At 44.7% G+C, this 19,134-nt stretch overlaps 2 protein-coding genes across 2 annotated transcripts in view; both read right to left on the bottom strand.

Moving 5' to 3' along the window:
• Positions 1–6,033, bottom strand: part of atp6v0a2a (ATPase H+ transporting V0 subunit a2a) — a 29,404-nt gene extending 23,371 nt beyond the window's left edge. The window contains exons 1-6 of the mRNA XM_063186304.1: positions 5,819–6,033; positions 5,325–5,520; positions 4,060–4,138; positions 3,056–3,153; positions 1,523–1,660; positions 844–941 (exon numbers count right to left, since the gene is read on the bottom strand). Coding sequence (XP_063042374.1) covers positions 844–941; positions 1,523–1,660; positions 3,056–3,153; positions 4,060–4,138; positions 5,325–5,441 — 530 coding nt within the window. The 5' untranslated portion in view covers positions 5,442–5,520; positions 5,819–6,033. The remainder of the gene's footprint in view (positions 1–843; positions 942–1,522; positions 1,661–3,055; positions 3,154–4,059; positions 4,139–5,324; positions 5,521–5,818) is intronic.
• A 2,311-nt stretch (positions 6,034–8,344) lies between these two features.
• nfkbil1 (nuclear factor of kappa light polypeptide gene enhancer in B-cells inhibitor-like 1) lies at positions 8,345–14,046 on the bottom strand. The gene is made up of 5 exons (XM_063187067.1): positions 13,616–14,046; positions 12,613–12,725; positions 12,341–12,458; positions 10,857–11,205; positions 8,345–9,596 (listed from the first exon to the last, which is right to left on the bottom strand). The coding sequence occupies exons 1-5, from the start codon at positions 13,887–13,889 to the stop codon at positions 9,317–9,319; spliced, it is 1,134 nt and encodes a 377-aa protein (XP_063043137.1). The 5' UTR covers positions 13,890–14,046; the 3' UTR covers positions 8,345–9,316.
• Between the last annotated feature and the right edge of the window lie 5,088 nt (positions 14,047–19,134).

Here is a 19,134-nt window from a genome sequence, read left to right as displayed (position 1 = left end):
GAAGTAAGATGTGATTACAATGCATGGACAGGACACAACCTTACAGTACACTGACAGACTGGGTGTACAACCAGGGAACTATGAACTATGACGTCATACTTGGGGTACAGACCTAGTATATAGCCAATAGGTGTGATTGGACGGCATTGTCAAGTCACCCTTCTAATGCAGTTCATAGCTTTTTAATGCATTCTTTCCAAATATACTGGCTCAAATGTGATTAATTATGTGTTTGTGAGAAAACAGTACTTTTCAGCAGCCATGGCTAAGTCATAGGCATTACTGTGTCTTAGTTCATGCCAAGGCATTATGGATTATCAGGCAGCTTACTCTAGAGACCTATGTTTCCACAACCAGCGTGTTTATTCCTTAATTAATGAAAGCCATATCCGGAGCTCATTAAATGCAGTGCAGCGATGCAAGGTGTTAGGGAATTAGCATGCAGTACATTTACATATTAGGGCACAGTGTACTGACAGTCTTTTCCGCAAGTCATTTGTTAGTCACATTTTTTTGTAAAGAAACTCCAAGAATTACATTTGCAAACCAACACTTTTTATAAATCCTTTTGAAGGACAGGAGGTATTTTTTAAAGGATGTCACTGACGCTGTAGAGAAGGGGAGTAGGATTGCCCCACCGGACCTTCCGGAGTACCAAACTGGGGCTGACCAAAAGGCCAGGCATGACAGTCAGACGGAGCAATCTAGTGATGGTCACTTCACCACAGCCAACTATAAACAATGGGACAATTCGGTTTTAGTAGAAGTACCACCTGATGTCTGAAAAAAATGTCATTGGCACCTACAGTATACAGAGAGAAAGGCACCCCAAGAACTCCTTACCCTAGCTTGGCTCCGAGCCTCTGCATGCTGGTGCAGCCGGTGGCAGTGTCCGTCTCCAGGGAGGGAAACTCTTCATACTGAGGCCCCAGGGCTTCATGCTGTCAGGAAGAGAAGAGGAGAGGAGAGGAGAGGAGACGAGACGAGACGAGACGAGACGAGACGAGACGAGACGAGACGAGACGAGACGAGACGAGACGAGACGAGACGAGACGAGAGGAGAGGAGAGGAGAGGAGAGGAGAGGAGAGGAGAGGAGAGGAGAGGAGAGGAGAGGAGAGGAGAGGAGAGGAGAGGAGAGGAGAGAAGAGAAGAGAACAGAACAGAAGAGAACAGAAGAGAATTTGTAATTAAACTTCACCGCATTGTTGGTGCTGAACATTGGGATCGGAAATGACATGCTGAAGAGACACTGGCATCAATGGAGTTAAAATCGCCAGTAATGGACAGTGACACAAAGCATTCTCATTTAGATGATCTTAATGAGAGAACCGTTTTCACCCAGGTCTGTTAACAAAAACTCACTCGGGTCTCCAACAGGAATCATGTCTCATGCCTGCCCTTCCCCTTCAAACAGAAAGGGGAGAAAGGGAAACGGTTGCCTATATAATCACACAATGACAGGAGGAGGCACTACAAAGGGAAGGGAACTGGTGTTGACCGGGCTGGCTGGGGCGTGCTCACCCGGGATCGGCTGTGCACGAAGCCACGTGTGATGCGCAGCATGTGCGTGTACTCTGTGAGTTCCAGAAGGTTCCGCTGGAGCTTCTCCTTGTTCTTCGACACTTCGCTGAGTTCCACCTCCAGCCTCTGCAGTTGTTCCTGAGGGGAAAAAAAGATAGTATTACATTACAGTACTTCACGGTACAGTGCATTACAGCACAATACAGTACAACATTACAGAACAATACAGTATTACATAACAATGTTATACATTACATTACAATAACAGTACAATAAGATGGTATTACATTACAGTACTTTTAGCTGACGCCTTGAGGATCTTTTACATACAAGGTTCGTGTGCAGAGAGTAGAGTAGGGCTGCACAATTATGGAAAAAAAATGTTTGGTTTCAAAACTGAAACATAACCAAGAATGTATATAAGAAATGAACAAAATAAAACTGAATTGTAATAATTATGTGGAAGGCAATAGCATGAAGCTTAGGTGGGCCAACAGAATTTTGCCCAGAAACACCAGCCTGTCAACATGCTCTGGCTTCAAGGACACCTGAAGGTAGGTGACTATATTGCCCCCTGTACAATCATGATTAAATTGTCGTGGCCACGATTTTTAATCGCCACGGCCAAAAATCACGATTTTTGATTGATTTGTCCCAACCCAAAGTGTCACGGTTTTCAGTTGTCCTTTTCACACCTGACAGCCTGCATGCACGTTTTATCCGCAGAAATCAGCATCCAGTCCCAGCCTTCCCAGCCCAGCCTTCCCATTGCAATGGGAGCATGCTCCCGACCACACAGGAAACTCGAGCTCTATTTCCATGTTGCAACGCAGACTTGTTCAGGCTCCCGCTCAGTGGCCCATCTGTGCATTGCACTGACATTGCGCTTTGGTGTGAAATCTGCTTTCATATTTGCAATCCTTTCCGGACTGAGCAAAGACAAATTCAGACATGCTCGCCTAAACCCCATGCTTGCAGTGTGAAAGAGGCATTATCCACAGCAACCTGGAGGGAAGTACATGTGGATAGTCCTCTTTGGGTGATGTGGAGCTACGCCTCACCAAAGGCTGTGTGAGGGTGTGGTACAGTCACACAAAGATGGAAAATATTAATGAGAGCCTCTGTGGCTATCTGCCTCCCTATATGATACCTCCAGTTTCATGTATAGCTCGGCAGCAAGTACAGCATGTGCGGTGCACTCATTTGGTCATGGTTGTACGCATCCTTACGTCACACAGAAAGTATATTCCTGCCTTAAAGTCTGAGGGTTATTTACATGCATCAAAACTCGGCATGTTCTAAAGAGGTAACAGAGGCAATGCCTCACTCCTGGTGCATTAGAAAAACATAAAATAAAATGTTCAGTAAAGTATGATGACCTTAGAAAAGTTATTTGGCATGCATCAGATCTCTAGGTTTAAGAGGTATCAGAGACAACCACTCTCAGTTTGTGTAAAATTCACAGTCTCAGTGCCCATAGTAAATTTCTCTCTTAAAGGGACAATATAGGCTCATCTGGGATCAGAAGCGTACCATAATCTCCAGGACGTGCTTAGGGGCCGGGGCCACTGGGCTGTCGTCACACTCAGGCACAGGGATGTTTTCTTTTCTGATTTCTCTTAAGGCATAGCCTGTATGAGAGATAAATAATCACACACATAAACAAATTAAAAAAAACACAAGCACACATGCAAACGATTGAGTAAATCTTTCAAACATCTAAAAAAAACCTGTGAAAAGTCATGGAGGCTCGTTCTGTTTCTTTCTTTCATTCATTCATTCATTCATTCATTCATTCATTCATTCATTCATTCATTCATTCATTCATTCATTCATTCATTCAATCAATCGTGGACAGCCACAGTCATGAAAAGTTCATATGGCAGCTTAAAATCTTTACACATGTTGAAATAATGCTACCAGCAAGTCATACTCAACCTGACTGCCAACCGTCTTGTACAGTTACAGTCTTACACATGCATAATTCATCCAAAATACAGAATAGCTCTGGCCGAGCCCAAAAGACTGGTGCATACAGCAGCGATTCAACCAGCTGCCAACCACGTCTGCTTTTTCTCATTAAGTGTGTCCTCCTTGTACTACCAAATCCTAATGACCATGCATGCAATTAATATTGTTACCATTGACATACCAGTGAAATATTACCACTGTCATTATTACCAATGACACACTTAACACTGCTGTGTGTAAAAAAAAAAAACATTCCACTGAAAGTACACGGGTCCTTACAATAGTTTACAGAAGGACAAAATGCATGAAGTAATAAGAATAAAACATAAACAGCTAATAGCATTTCTAATGCTATTTGTGATACTACAGCCAAAATGTGGTATCTATCTGCTTCAGAGTAATATTCCAACACGCCTGCAGTTGTCGTCCAACCTAAAAAAAAATAGAATTCAGACGACCTGCTGGTTAGACTCCTCTCTATGGTAAATTGATTTCCTCTCTGTGACGTGATGTACGACTGCAAAAAAAAAAAAAAATAAATAAAAAAACACGACTGCCTTGCTCACCCAGAATCCTCTCCATCTCCTCGCACCTCTTGATCTCATTGACGAAGCGGCGCTGGAACGAGCTGACACTGGGGTTGAGCTGCAAATGAGAGAGAGAGAGAGAGAGAGAGAGAGAGAGAAATCTCATCAATTATCTCTCATCAATATGGTAATGGGGGGCTCATCATAACACTTGCTGCCTCAGCTTATGCATGGGCCCCTGGAGAGAGAGAGAGAGAGAGAGATGTAGAATGACTTATGTACATGCATCCAATACACACATGCATGCATTTACACATTAATAATCAATCAGTAAATTAGTTCCTCATTCATTCATCATTCAACGATTTATTTATTCATTGATTCCTCCAATTATGCATACCCAAACCAAACAATGCACCTACAGTAAATAGCTCTAAATCGTTCATGTGCATTTCAAATGTCTATTTTGAAGCATTATGCAACTGTTACTAATCATGATGTCTGTGCAGGTTTGATGCATGGGCAGCACTGTAATGTGGCCACCTCAATTCCAGGACATTGATTTACTCCATTGTGGCAAACGTCATTGTACATTGACTGTGGCATGACTTTGCAACAGCTTTCAGTTGAAATGAAATTCAATATAATAAGCCAATAGCCCAGCTATGAAATTATGATAGGTAGAACCAACTGGGGGAGGTGGTTGGCTATGGTGATACATAAAAGGGCAAATGGATCCTATTCTGTTACTCTGGTTGTAGGCTTTGTGAGGTGATGAATCCATCTATGTATCAAGTCAATTGCTATTGCTGTAGGCAGGGCAAATATAAAGCAGGCTTTTAACTTCTTTACAGCCCATTTAACGGTGCTTTTCCATAATCAATTGCCCCGATTCACTGTGTAATTCCACAGCTGAACTGGCACACATAGTCCAACCATGGGGAGGAGACAGACAGGGTATTTTAAGTCTCGGGTCTTAGGGCACTAGGTGCACACACACGACACATGCCATACTGGAAGATAGTAAGGGGAAACAGTATCTAAAGCAGGTAGCCTCTATAATAACGGTTGCATCCCCCTGGGGCAATAGGATGAATTGGTCAGGAGAGCGGTGTTGTGGCAGGCACATAATCAATATTCAAAATGTATTCAATGTATTATGCGTAGCCTACAAGTAGTTTCAAGACGGCGTGACGTGACCAAGTTAACCTTCAGTCCAATGGTAGTGAATAAGCATTCACGTGTAGGTTTAAACGATGCCAAGTGAGGCTGCATGATAAACAAGCGAGGACTAGGGCACTCACATCTCGGAATTCGACCAGACCCATTTCTCCGAGCTCGCTGATGCAGTCGTACGCTGAACCGGACTGCAGAAACAACTGCGCCAGGCACATCTCTTCGCTCCTGAATCCCGACCCCATCTTATCTCCCCTTTATCAGCCACCTTGCTGGTCAAGTCCGCCTTCGGCCTTCACACCAAATTCACAAAGCTGGGCCACCCTGCAAAAAAGAAACATCACATTCGGCGTTAAAGTGACAAGAATCGCCGGCACTTATGTGTGTCACAAGACTCGCAATGGGCTTTGCCGTAGAGTCTGTCTCGAGAAGAACCTATTCTCTTGTCTGACAGTGCACAGGCTGTGTCGGCTACATCATCCGCCGTCGACACAGCCTATATTTAGATACACGGCCGAAATTCAGTAATTCTGCACAACACAGGACGCTAGCTAAGCACATCATAAACGTATTGCACTGGTGCAGGGATGAAACATGAAGCAATTTCTTTCCAGTGGCTTACCTATCTGACACAACACAGTGACACGCCGTTGTAGACGAATAGATGTCTAGCCATGAAGAAAGGTCCAGGCGCGTTATCTCTGAGCTGTCGTCTGAATGCACACGGCAAACACGTTCACATCCCACACAACAATAGGAAAAGGGGCTTCTTGCGTTCATTTATTCCGAATAAACACCGAAGTCAATCCCTGACGCCTTCGAACCCATTCTCTCCAGCCAGTGTCACAGGCGGCGCGCGGGTTGCCAAATGTTCTCGTCCCTCCCTTTCCCATTAATGGTGTGGAGAATCTCTCTACCAAGAAATAGGCTACACATAATAACGCCATTCGCAAAAAAAAACATAAATCACTGAAATAAGGTCATTCCGTAAATTTGCCCCCACGCGTAAAATGGCAACTGGCACATCTTTATTTTCAACCATTTCGCCTTATAATCATGATTTAACATAACTTACCATATCTTTTTTTTACTAGGACCTTCAAGCAAATAATCAATAGGCCTATGTGCTTGTCTAGTAAATTGTTTGAAGTACTTGTTGCTGTGGATATTATTATTATTATTATTATTATTATTATTATTATTATTATTATTATTATTGTTATTGTAGCGCATGCTACAGTGCTTAATTCTGCTGCAACTATGGGCTGACTGACTTGTGTGTTAAACTGCCTCAAGCGACACAATGCCAGGGGGGATTAGCCAGTATCTGGCAACCACTGACCCTTTATTTATTCAATTCCCAGTATCTGAAGAGGGACAGGCCATCTGCCCCTGCCTTTGTTTGGAGATGTGCAGACATCCACAAAAAATAACCAGAATGTCCCAGCAAGTTTATACTTTTAAGAAGTAACCTTGCTACAGTTACACATCATAGACCCAGTGTGGAATGTCCGCACTCTCTACCAATGATTGACACAGCACCTTTGGACCTGTGAGATCATTATGCTGGTGCGTTTGACGTAGATGGTCAAACTCATTGTTCTTTGGAGACATAATACCAGCTGGTGCAGCTATGGCAAAAGGAGGCAAACTGGTCAGAGACCAAAGACCTTGGCTAGAGCATAGTAGGGCAGAGGTGGTCAAACTCAGGCCCGGGGGCCACATGCGGCACGCTGAGCCATTCCATGTGGCCCACAGAACCTTTATAAGAAAGACGTTTAAATACACGCCACTCAACAGTTTTAAAATGGCTATCTAAAACAGGGGGTTGCAGACTTAAGATTAACCACGTAGCCTACATAGGATTCATGTAAATACATTTCATTACGTTGTGCAGGAGGAATGGCAAAGCTGAAATGTTATGTCATTCTTGTTAACACAGGCAAGTTGCCTGTGCACTTTGTATCTGCTAGCAATGTTGGCTATGATTATGTCCTCTTTTGAAAGTTTGAAGTTTTGAAAGTGGTTATAAAGTGTCTGCCAAATGCAATGTAATGTAATGTGGTGTAATGCCTGCTACATCTGATCCTTCGGTCAATATTCTAAAGCCAACGTGGCCTGTAGGAGGGCATAACTGCAGGCAGGCGGTAGGGTCCATGTTGCCATTATGATTTATGAAACCTTTGAATGTACAGCAAGTCAGGGAATACACCATTTGATGTATATGTAACACCAACACATCAATCAACGAGAGTACAAACTGAATGTTTAGGTGCCATTACAAATACATTGACATGTACAAGGATCATTTGTGGTCTCGTTATATCTTCATGTGACACAAATGTAGTCACTGCCTGAGCAGAGGTATGAAACATTAGCCAAAACTGTTGATGAAGGTCAGCGGATGCAAGCGGATGTAATGTAATGTATCCAACACATTGCATGTAGTGAGTGGTGAGCCCTTTCAGATGTCTTTGTTCTGGGCCTGGCCTAAGCTGTCAGTATATAAATATGGATCCGAATCCTTTATATGGACTGTTTATAACTCATTAAATATGTGTCTAAGTTTGTTTAGAAGAATCAACTTTGCTCCTGTAAACCATCAATGTCAAGACCAAAGAGTGTGAACAGCTGATGAAGTGATTGCCTCTGGCTATAACTCACTTTCTTCAACAGGATTGGCAGCCTACTACATTTGGGGAAATACAGAAGCATATGCAGGGATGACATGGTGTCATGGAGGTTGAGATGAGTAGGGCTCATTTTATTATGAAGGCAAAGTCTCTCGGAAGAGACAAGTGCTCACAAGCTTCTTGAAGGTATAAAGCAGTGGTTCTCAACCTTTTTTGAAGAAACCCCCCATGTCCTCATCACAAACCTCCCAACGCCCCCTTAACATTATCATAAGACTGACAACACCCCCCTTAGTGTTAAAAAATTAACCCCCCTGGGGGGCTGTACCGCCCCCGTTGAGAAACACCAGTATAAAGGAAAGAATGCTTTCAACTAAAAGTATTGTGCAAAATGTTTACAAGTTGCAGAAACACATACCGTGTATGTGATATACATGCAGTAGATAATTGCTTTCTGAGATTGTTCTGCTAAAATGAAAACAACTTTAAATGTATAGGACAGTCAAGACTGTCAGTGACATTAGCCAACATAAACATGTTTATGTTCATGTCTTTAGTTTTATTTAAAATTCTCTGGCACTACATTAACACATTTTATCCATGTCTGATGCCACACAGCTTCCCTTTGTCTTTCATCACTGCTAATATAAACGACATGTAACATAAATAACTGAACAAAACTCCTGTTTGAGACTTAAGGTATAGTGATGGCACACAAGTCAACTTACAATTCAAACAGTTATGATGCAAACCATCTTTTGCAGTTTTCAGGCCAACCAGAGTGGAGCTGTTCCCTGTTCTCACAATCTTTTCATTTGGAAGCAAATGGCTCGTATTCATACCGGATTGTGTAATTCACCATGCGACACTTGTTACCGGATGAATCCGCTGACGTTTACATTGACATCATGGAAGTATTTTTCAGCTCCCAAACGCTCACATTTTCAGTGTGAACACATCAGCCATCTTGGGATTAGGTGCAGGAACAGTAGGATGGGCAGTCACCTCTAAGCCCTGGGACCACAGCAAGCATCACCTGAGGCTGCGTGCCAGTTCAGGTCCGGCAGGGAACTGTGACAATGGCCACATTTATTGGTGTTTTAAATTCAGAATTAATCCCTCAAAACTTAATAGTTTCGTCAAGTTCACATAATGTTTTCAAAGCGGATTTAAGTTTTATTCAGAATGGAATTGAGTTAATTCTGAATTAAAATCATCATGTACCCTAGGCCAATATTATATGCATACAACAGGGGCAGCCGTGGCCTAAAGCACATGGCCTAATAGTTAAGGAGATGGGCTCAGAGGGCTGCAAGTTCAAATCCCTACTGCACTCCATGGCTGAGGTGCATTGCTCCCCATACCGCTCCATGGACTGTAAAACCAAAAAATCTGTAAGTCACTTCTGATAAAAGTGTCCGCTAAGCGAAATGAAATGCAATAATGTAATATACAACAGCACTGTAGTGTAGGCAGGGTGTCAGGGGTCATCTGAGACTCTGTGCCAGTCGGTTCAGCTCCTGTGAGAGAGCCGTGACAGTGTCCAGAATCCTCTGCTTGTCGCCCTCCTCCAGCCGATCTCCGCAGCGCTGAGCGAACCTGTCGGGGTGCCAGAGGACCTGCTGCCGCCTGAGCACCTTCCGGAAGGCGGGCACGTCGGCACGGTCGGTGCCGTGCAGCATGACGTCCAGCATCTCCGCCACGGTGCCCCGCGGGGACGGCCAGGGGATGTCACTGTAGCTCAGGCGCCTCTTCGACCCAGTGGTGCTGAATAACGGACAAGATAACATTTATGATGGTCAATATTAACATCATGATTGGTTTTTTTAGTTACACAATGGATTTATGCTGCATTTCTCTCCCCCCCTCACTCAAAAATGCACTTTGTTATTAATAATTTATCATAGAATGTTGTCAACCAAACAACTCCATTGTCAAATCATGTCAATTTCAATTTTAGTTTAGAATCTTATCAGATGTGCAAATAGCAGATGTGCAATATGATACAGAATAGATAAAAGTAGTTATCAGGGGGCGTTATAACTCAGTGGGCTAATGTGTCATCTCACAGAGTCGTCCGGGGACACTCGTTCGATTCCAACTGTAGTAGATATGAACTTGAGTATCTCTATGATTGCACTGTATGTATGTATGTATGTATGTATGTATGTATGTATGTATGTATGTATGTATGTATGTATGTATGTATGTATGTATGGGTTTTTTTGTTTTGTTTATTGTTTTTTGGCGTCATGTGTTGTGTGTATGTGGCAGCTATGTACAGTATGTCCAAGACAAATTTCCTTCGGGACCATTAAAAAGAATCTTGAATCTTGAACCCGAGGTCATTTCCCTGTCTGTTTCCTCACTAATTTCCTATCACCACCTTCAACTGTCCTATTAGCCTGGTGAACCAGCGCCACCCGCTGGACGGCAAAATGTTTTGTCTACGGGTGGGTCTGGCCTCGCATAATGATTCAATGAAGCCAGAATGCCATGAATCTGGCAAACCAATTACAACGCAAAGATGTGTTTTGAATCAAAGCGGGCAGGGTTTTGAGGGAAGGTTGTTCTCATCAACAATCTTCGGATGTATTATGCATCGAGGCCAGACTAAATTAGACATCCACATTTAGTCTGGTTTATCAGGCTACTGTCCTATCTCAATACAGGATAAAAAGCTCAAAAAGTGTGAGAGTGGTCTGCACACTGGGCATGTGCTCCAAAAAAATATCAACTTTACTTAATTTAACAGCTTCTCAGCCAGTTAGCCAATCTGTAGGTCATGTGATAAAAGTCATCCCGGACCGTTGTTCTCATTGCCTGAGTGAGATCCCACTGGTGGATCAAAACGTTGCCGTTTGTTAAATGAAATAAAGTTCATATTTCTGGAGCTAATGCCATGTGAGCGAACCACTGTCGACTACTTTTGTCTTGCATCTGGATTTTTGTGGATGTGCGCACCCCAACCCTGTAAAAAGCTCAAAAACAAAGATTTGTTTTCGAAAGACAGTAAGCAATTGTTACCCAGAAGCGGTGGTACTGCCACCTGAGCCACTGGCGGCGGCGGCGGCGCTGGAGGAGCCGAAGGTGCGCTGGCAGCCCTCCTCGTAGCGCTGCTTCTTGCCCTTCCGCGTCTCTTCCTCCTTGCGCGCCGCCCTCTGCAGGTACTCCATGTGCTCCTTCTGGAGGCGCGTCAGCTGCTCCCTGTGCTCCTCCTCGCTCGGCCGCTGCCTCTTCTTCCTCCCTCCGCTACGGGCCTCGGCCGCCGCACACTCCCTCTGGGCGCGGGCGCGCTGCTTGGAGACATACTCCTGCCGGATGCGATCGGCCCAGTCCAGGAAGTCCTCCTCGCCATCCTCACACAGGAAGTCGTCTGGTGGAGACAGGAAGTACATGCAAGGTATTCATTCGGGACAGTAAAGGCCCAGGGTCCATTTCAATATCTAACCTCCTGTCCTCTCCTTGGGATTGTGGGCCTTGTAATGCAAGGCAAGACGTTATTAACATATTTCACAAAAGCAGAAGTCAAAGGTCATCTCTCAATTGCCGTTAGCAAAGCACGAGGCCACATGCAAAAGGAGAGGACGCAAGGTTAGATAATGAGATGGACTCCCCGAGTAAGTCTACTTCATATCGGACCTCCTCACACAGGGAGTCATCTGATGCTGACAGGAAGTACATGCAAGGTAGCATAGTGAAGTGAATTAGACGAACCCCAGCAGCGTAAAAATAAATTGCTTGCAGGGTTGGTCTAGCTAGCAAAACATATTCTTGCGTAATCACGTAATATGTCATCGTCACAACGCTAAGGACAACAAGAGTGTTGTTCACTGGGAAAATTGCCTGCTAAGGCATTCTTCAGGGAGAATAAGGACTTCCCCAGAAGAGTCTACTTCATGTTTTCTGGCGGCGTTTTCAGAATAAAACAAAAGGATGAATGTTGCACCAAAACTACAGTTGATCCATAATACAGTTAACATGAATTCAAAGTTGAATGGTTGCCTAAAAGGTGACATGGATTTTTTTAAAAATAAAGATTTACGCAATATGAGGGCTGTGTTGCAAGTCCACTCATGGCTCATTTCACGTGAAATCAGACACTTTGAGACCCGAACGACACCGATTTCAATCATACTTGCTATGCCTGTTTAGTAGCAAGGTAGCGCCCCAGAACTGCATTTGTGTGAATCTGACACCAATATTAAGGGAGACTACCCTCATATGTAAACCTTTCCTAGTCTGTTTCTCCCTTAATATTGGTGTCAGATTCACACAAATGCAGTTCTGAGGTGCTATCTTGCTACTAAACAGGCACAGCAAGTATGATTGAAATCGGTTTTGGTCGGGTCCCAAAGTGTCTGATTTCACATGAAATGACCCTCATGACAGTTTTTCCCACCTCATCAATGCTACCTAAAGGCTAAGCTTACGCTTGCCTACAAACACTGTAGTGTGAGTGAGCGAGTGACTAAATGAGTGAAACTGACAACGAGTGAAATGTGACTTACCATCATACTTGCCGAATACCTCGCTGAACTCATCATGACATTCCCCGAGGAGCTTCTCTCTCCATTCTCGCTCCGCGTCTCTCGCAGCCTTCTTCTGACATTTCTCATCAACTGCTGGCTGGAGAGAGAAAGACATTTGCACAATTTTTATTCAAAGTAACACTAGTCGGCTTATGGCTATCGTTCAGACCACTGACCTATATGTAGATCAGTGGTTCAGACGGTATACTGTGCCACAAGTTCATGTAGTCTATTGTAGAGCGTTCACTCACTTTCTCAAATTTCAGCCACTGGAGCATTTCCTGGGGTGTTACACCTGCTTTATTTGGCACATCCAAAGCATCTGGGCTGTGTTGCAGGAGGGGAACAACCAAGTCATCATAAGCTGTGGAACGAGTGATATGAGTAACAAAAATCGTTAGTTAGAGAGGCAGTACTTGCTCCAAAGTCATCTGCAGATAACCTGAAGCCTACTAGACTACTAAATAGATGTTTTTTGAAGTTGGAGAATGATTAGTGACACAAATCATTAATTAGAGTGGCGGCACTTGCTCCAAAGTGATATAGAATGTGGTGGCACTAGGGCCGGCTTCAGGCAACTCCACAGGTCGACAAGGAAGTTATCATTAAAAACCCTCTATTTAATTTGGGGCATGGTAACACTGGTAAAACCGGCAACACTGGGTCTTCATCCTGATCCTGGGTGGGGGGTGTCAGGCATACAATATGCAAAGCAATAATAACCTGCATTCAGTCATCACTCAACTTACACTACACCACACAGACACACACACAGACACACACAGACACACACAGACACACACAGACAAACACACACACACACACACACACACACACACACACACACACACACACACACACACACACACACACACACACACACTGGAAAAGCAGATTTAATACTGTTCTAGATTACTAAATAGATGTTGTCTGAAGTTGGAGAAGGAGGGCATCACATTCAAAGCTTCATCAATTACTATGCAATTATGTTCCAGATGATCAACACTTGGAGCGAGCAGAGAGATTAGAGAGAGCACACAGCAATAAGTTATTTCCTACAATCTGTTGGACAATGAGTGGTTTTTCAAGTGTGATGGGAATATTGGGGGTTACAGTTAGGAATGACACTACATGGTTTGAAGTTTCTCTTGAGAACAACACAAGACAAGCTTTGTGAAATTCGATTAATTCAGGTTGTTTCGATTTTCTAACACAGATTGACACCTAAGTCTGTGGTGACACTTTGAAACCAACCTCTTTTCCCGTGCTTTAGAGCTCTCTTGGCAGCCGCATGTAAGGCAGTGTTTTCCAGCCTGTCTCGTTGGAGAGGATCAGCCCCATACTCCAAAAGCAGTCTGAGAATGGCATCGTCACCGTGACAGCAGACAAGGTGGAGAGGGGTCCTCATCCTTTTACCTTGTGAGAAGTTGGGTGACAGTTCGGAGTGTTTGCGCAGGTAGGATTTCAACTTCAGGAGGCTCCCCTCTTCCACATACCTCCATAGCTTTTTCTGTCGTCTTGACACCATGTTATGCAGTGTGCTCAGAATAACACATTGCCAGTCTTACTTCTTTATGTGAGATCCCAATTATTGTTATTTAATACATCTCGGAACAACAGCAGAACATGTTTACTTCTGATTTACAACCATAACAACACGGACGAATACAAGTGTTACGATAACAGGAAATTGGTCCGTCCGCTAGAATCTTCCTGAAATACAAACACTATTAGTTCCGCTGCTAATATTTTTGGTGTCATCTCCTCCGCCACCAACAGCTGTCGCAGTTTGACTGTTCTTCAAGACAGGGTTTATTCTTCATGCAATTCATGTGCATGTGGCCTCTCTTGTCACTTCCATTGTCAAGTCAAGTCAAGTGTACTTTATTGTCAAAAAACTGTGTAACAGGGTTAGCACAGAAGTTTGAAATTATGTTTACCTCCATTGTGCATTAACTAAAACTAAGAAAATGGCCAGAGGGAGCCGTGTCACGACTACAAGACTGCTTTGAAACCACAGATTGGGACATGTTCAAAACAGCTGCCACCCACAGCAACCACATTGACATTGAGGAGTACACAGACACCGTGACCTCCTACATCACAAAATGCATTGATGATGTTACAGAAATAAAACGCATCACCACCAGGGCCAACCAGAAGCCATGGTTCACAGGAGACGTTCACAGACTGCTGAGGGCCAGAGACAAAGCCTTCAGAGCAGGAGACGTAGCTGGCCTAAAAGCAGCAAGGGCAAACCTGTCCCAGGGCATCAGGAAAGCAAAAAAGGAATACTCGGACAAAATAACAACACACTTCAAAGACAGCAGAGATGCACAGAGCCTGTGGCAGGGCATACAGGCCATCACGGACTATAAGCCCGCACCACGAAGCTGTGACAACAACACCTCTCTGCTAAACGACCTGAACAGTTTCTTTGCCCGTTTTGAAGCACAAAATGACACTCATCCACAGAAAACTCCCCCTCCCCCCCATGATCAACCCCTGTACCTGTCCTCTGCCAGTGTGAAGAGGACACTGGCCACCATCAACCCACGCAAAGCAGCTGGCCCAGACAACATACCTGGCCGAGTGTTGAAGGATTGTGCAGAAGAGCTGAAGGATGTCTTCACAGACATCTTTAACATCTCTCTGGAGCAAGCAGTCATCCCATCACTTTTCAAAGCTGCTACCATCATACCCGTGCCGAAGAAATCATCACCATCATGCTTCAATGACTACCGTCCTGTAGCACTGACGCCCATAATCATGAAGTGCTTCGAACGGCTAGTCCTGTCACACATCAAAGCCACCCTACCCCCCACCCTGGACCCCTACCAGTTCGCATACCGATCCAAGCGATCCACGGAGGATGCAATCTGCTCTGCCCTCCATCCAGCCCTCACCCACTTGGACAATAAAGACTCATATGTGAGAATGCTGTTCATTGACTTCAGTTCAGCATTCAATACCATAATACCACAACAACTCATCAGAAAACTGGACAAACTAGGTTTCAGCACCTCCCTCTGCAACTGGCTGCTGGAATTCCTGATGCAGAGACCACAAGCAGTACGGGTAGGGAATAACACCTCAAGCACCCTGACCCTGAGCACGGGGGCTCCGCAAGGTTGTGTTCTCAGCCCCCTGCTGTTCACGCTGCTGACACATGACTGCACAACGACCCACAGCACTAACCATCTAGTGAAGTTTGCGGATGACACAACACTGGTGGGCCTCATCACTAAGGGCGATGAGACCCACTACAGAGAAGAAGTAGACCTGCTGGCCAGATGGTGCAAAGACAACAACCTCCTGCTGAATGTCAACAAGACCAAGGAGATTGTTGTCAACTTTCAGAGGGTCCAAAAACAACTGCCACCACTGACCATCGACGGTGATGCTTTGGAGAGAGTGAGCAGCACCAAGTTGCTTGGAGTGCACATCAGCGACGACCTCTCTTGGACCACCAACACTACATCACTGGCGAAGAAGGCCCATCAGCGTCTCTACTTCTTGCGCAAACTAAAGAAGGCAAGTGCTACACCCTCCATCATGACAACATTCTACAGAGGAACCATAGAGAGCGTCGTGTCCAGCTGCATCACAGTGTGGGGAGGAAGCTGCACGGAGAAAAACAGGAAGACACTCCAGCGTGTTGTGAACACAGCGAAGAAGATCATTGGAGTACCACTCCCCTCCCTGCAGGACATTTACACCGCACGCCTCACCCGAAAAGCACTGATGATCATCAAAGACACAAGCCACCCTGCACACAAACTGTTCAGCCTCCTGCCCTCTGGAAAGAGGTACAGGCGCCTCCGTTCCCGTACCACCAGGCTTGCAAGCAGCACGATGCATCAAGCAATCAAGATACTGAACACTCAACCTACTCTCCCTTCACTGTCAGCCTCTAGCCAGCCAGGCCACTGACAACGCTCCCCCCCCTCATCCCCACCACCATATCTGCGACTGAACATTCCACCTGCACTACTACATCTGTGACTGAACTTTCAACCTGCACTAACTCAAAACACAACTAACTCAAAATACACATGCACACACACACACACACACACACACACACACACACACACACACACACACACACACACACACACACACACACACACACACACACACACACACACACACACACACACTGCACTTTCTGCACTAAACCCAAACATACACACACTGACACACAACTCATACTCACACACATACACACACACACACACACACACATACACAGGTACACACACACAGACGCACACCGCACTTTCTACCTGCACTAAACACACACACACACACACACACACACACACACACACACGCACACACACACACACACACACACACACACACGCACGCACACGCACACACACGCACACAAAACACATACAAACACACACACACACACATACTGCTGCTGGTGTATTTAATAAAACCTTTTTTAACTATTTATTTTTCTTCAAATGCTACTACTGTATTACTATGTCAGAACGCTATAAAGGACTTTTAGAAAAAGCACAACAAAATACCTCCTCTTAATGTATGTTCTCTACAAGTCTTCTGTTGTCCAGTCTTGCACTTTAAATGTCTGTATGAGCAATGTCTACGTCCATACTGTCTATGTCCATGTATGAGTACTGTCTATGTCTATACTGTCTATGTCCTTACCTAGATTAGTCTATGTCTGCATGGGAGAGCAAGAAACGCAATTTCAAATTCTTTGTATGACCAGTGCATGTAAAGAAATTGACAATAAACTTGACTTGAAAAAATTTAAATAAGACATTGGCAATAATCTCTCTCACACACACGACACACCACACGCACACACAATAGGCTACTGGTAGGGTAGGCTGCCTGTATGACTTTCAAATCTCTTCGAGACTGACCAAGAGCATAACAGCTAATGTTCTTAAACGGCATGGTTGACCCACCTCCCTTAGTTTGCTACTTGTCGAAGGCAGAAAAGGCAGAGTCAAAATTTAAGCCAAACATTTTCTTAGTCCCAAATAGAATAATAATTGTATTTGTATAGCACTGTGTCATACAAGGCATGTAACTCAAAGTGCTTAACAAATGGGAAAAAAACATCATTGTTAGAGATGGATTTAAAATGAGAGGTATAGAGGAGAGGCAGAAATAGCAGGAAGGCAGAGGAAGAAGAGATAGACAGAGATTGTAGAGTCATAAGGTCAACGTAGGTTAGGACCAGGATTCTTAGATGCGTAAGGTCCATAGTGGCTGGGCCTATCATAAGTCATAGATAGTCACACAGAGATTGGGCGCTCAGGTGCGGCCCCTGGTGGCATCAGGGGTGAGGAAAAACTCCCTTTCGCTTGAATCATAGTTTGTAAGGGGACAAAAAAGCTCAGTGAGGCCTGAGAAAAAAAACCCTATAGTCAGGAAGAAACCTCAGGCAGAGACCAGCGGCCACCTAAGGGAGCCCCCTGCCAGGGCTGGTTGTGAGCAGTAAGGGCGCTACGGCAGCTGGGACACTATGACGCCTTAGCAGCTAGGAGTTGGCAAGGATGAAGAGGTGGATCTTCAGCTGCTTCTTGAAGGAGTCGACGGAGCTGGCTGATCGGATCTCGATGGGGAGGGCGTTCCATCTCTTGGGCGCATAGCAGACAAACGCGGCGTCGCCGATCTTCTTTTGCGGGGGGGTGGGGGTCCTTAGCAGCTTGGCATCAGTGGACCTGAGAGCTCGAGCAGGGGCATAAAAAGAGAGCATGTCAGAGATATAACTAGGGGCAAGTCCATTTAATGCTTTAAATACTGTGAGCAGAATCTTAAAGTCGATTCTGTATGAGACAGGTAACCAGTGCAGGTCTGCCAAGACAGGAGAGATGTGCTCTCTCATTCTGGTTCTTGTTAGGATTCTTGCCGCAGAATTTTGAATGAGTTGCAATTTGTCAATTATTTTTTTTGGGAGACCAGAGAAGAGAGCATTACAGTAGTCTAGCCTACTGGTGACAAAGGCATGAATAAGTTTCTCAGCGTCTTGTCGGGGGGCCAAGCCGCGCACTTTGTTGACATTTCTAAGATGGAAAAAAGCAGATTTTGTTATCTTGTTGATGTGAGGCTCAAAGCTCAAGTCCGAGTCTATGACCACACCTAGGCTAGTAACCTTATCTTTAATGTGCATGCTTAGGTCACCTAGGCTTGAGTGGAGATTTGCACGTTTTTTCTTAGGCCCAATGAGCAACACTTCAGTTTTATCCTCATTTAATTTTAGGAAGTTACTGTTCATCCAATCTGTGATGGCAGACATGCATTTAGTCAAGGCATGAATGGCAGTGGTTTGGCTAGGCTCGACAGAGATATATAATTGAGTGTCATCGGCATAGCTATGAAAATCAACATTGTGCTCTCTGATGATGGAGCCCAGGGGCAACATATAGAGAGAGAAGAGGAGAGGGCCCAAGCAACTACCCTGAGCAACTCCAAAAGGCACATCATACTTGTTGGAGACGTATTCTCCGATGGTGACAAAAAACTCTACTCTCCACTCTAAGACGTGGCCGGACAGTCCTACCCAAGATTCAAGGCGGTCAATTAGTATGTTATGGTCTATCGTGTCAAAGGCTGCAGACAAACTTCTCTGCTTAACCATGTCACTTCCTTGAACACGCCTCTACCAAAGTTTATTGGTTCCCGACAAATGGGGGTGGAATTCCCCTGCCCAGGGGAACTCAGATTGTACCTGAACAAGCTCTTTTCCTGAGCAAGTGTAGCAGAGCCGAAGGTGTTGCGCCACT

This window comes from Engraulis encrasicolus, chromosome 21 (genome assembly GCF_034702125.1).
Source record: "Engraulis encrasicolus isolate BLACKSEA-1 chromosome 21, IST_EnEncr_1.0, whole genome shotgun sequence".
In the NCBI taxonomy this organism is placed as follows: domain Eukaryota; kingdom Metazoa; phylum Chordata; class Actinopteri; order Clupeiformes; family Engraulidae; genus Engraulis; species Engraulis encrasicolus.
The sequence above is the reverse complement of the archived record's forward strand: the minus strand, read 5'-3'. Positions and strand labels throughout refer to the sequence as shown.

Bases quoted from the DNA above. Each gene is read 5' to 3' on its own strand.
- nfkbil1 (XM_063187067.1), bottom strand. From the start codon at position 13,889: ATGGTGTCAAGACGACAGAAAAAGCTATGGAGGTATGTGGAAGAGGGG. The intron at 12,726-13,615 runs GTTGGTTTCAAA...CTCGTTCCACAG, and splicing joins TCTAAAGCACGGGAAAAGAG to CTTATGATGACTTGGTTGTT. The intron at 11,206-12,340 runs GTAAGTCACATT...TGTCTCCACCAG, and splicing joins GGTATTCGGCAAGTATGATG to ACGACTTCCTGTGTGAGGAT.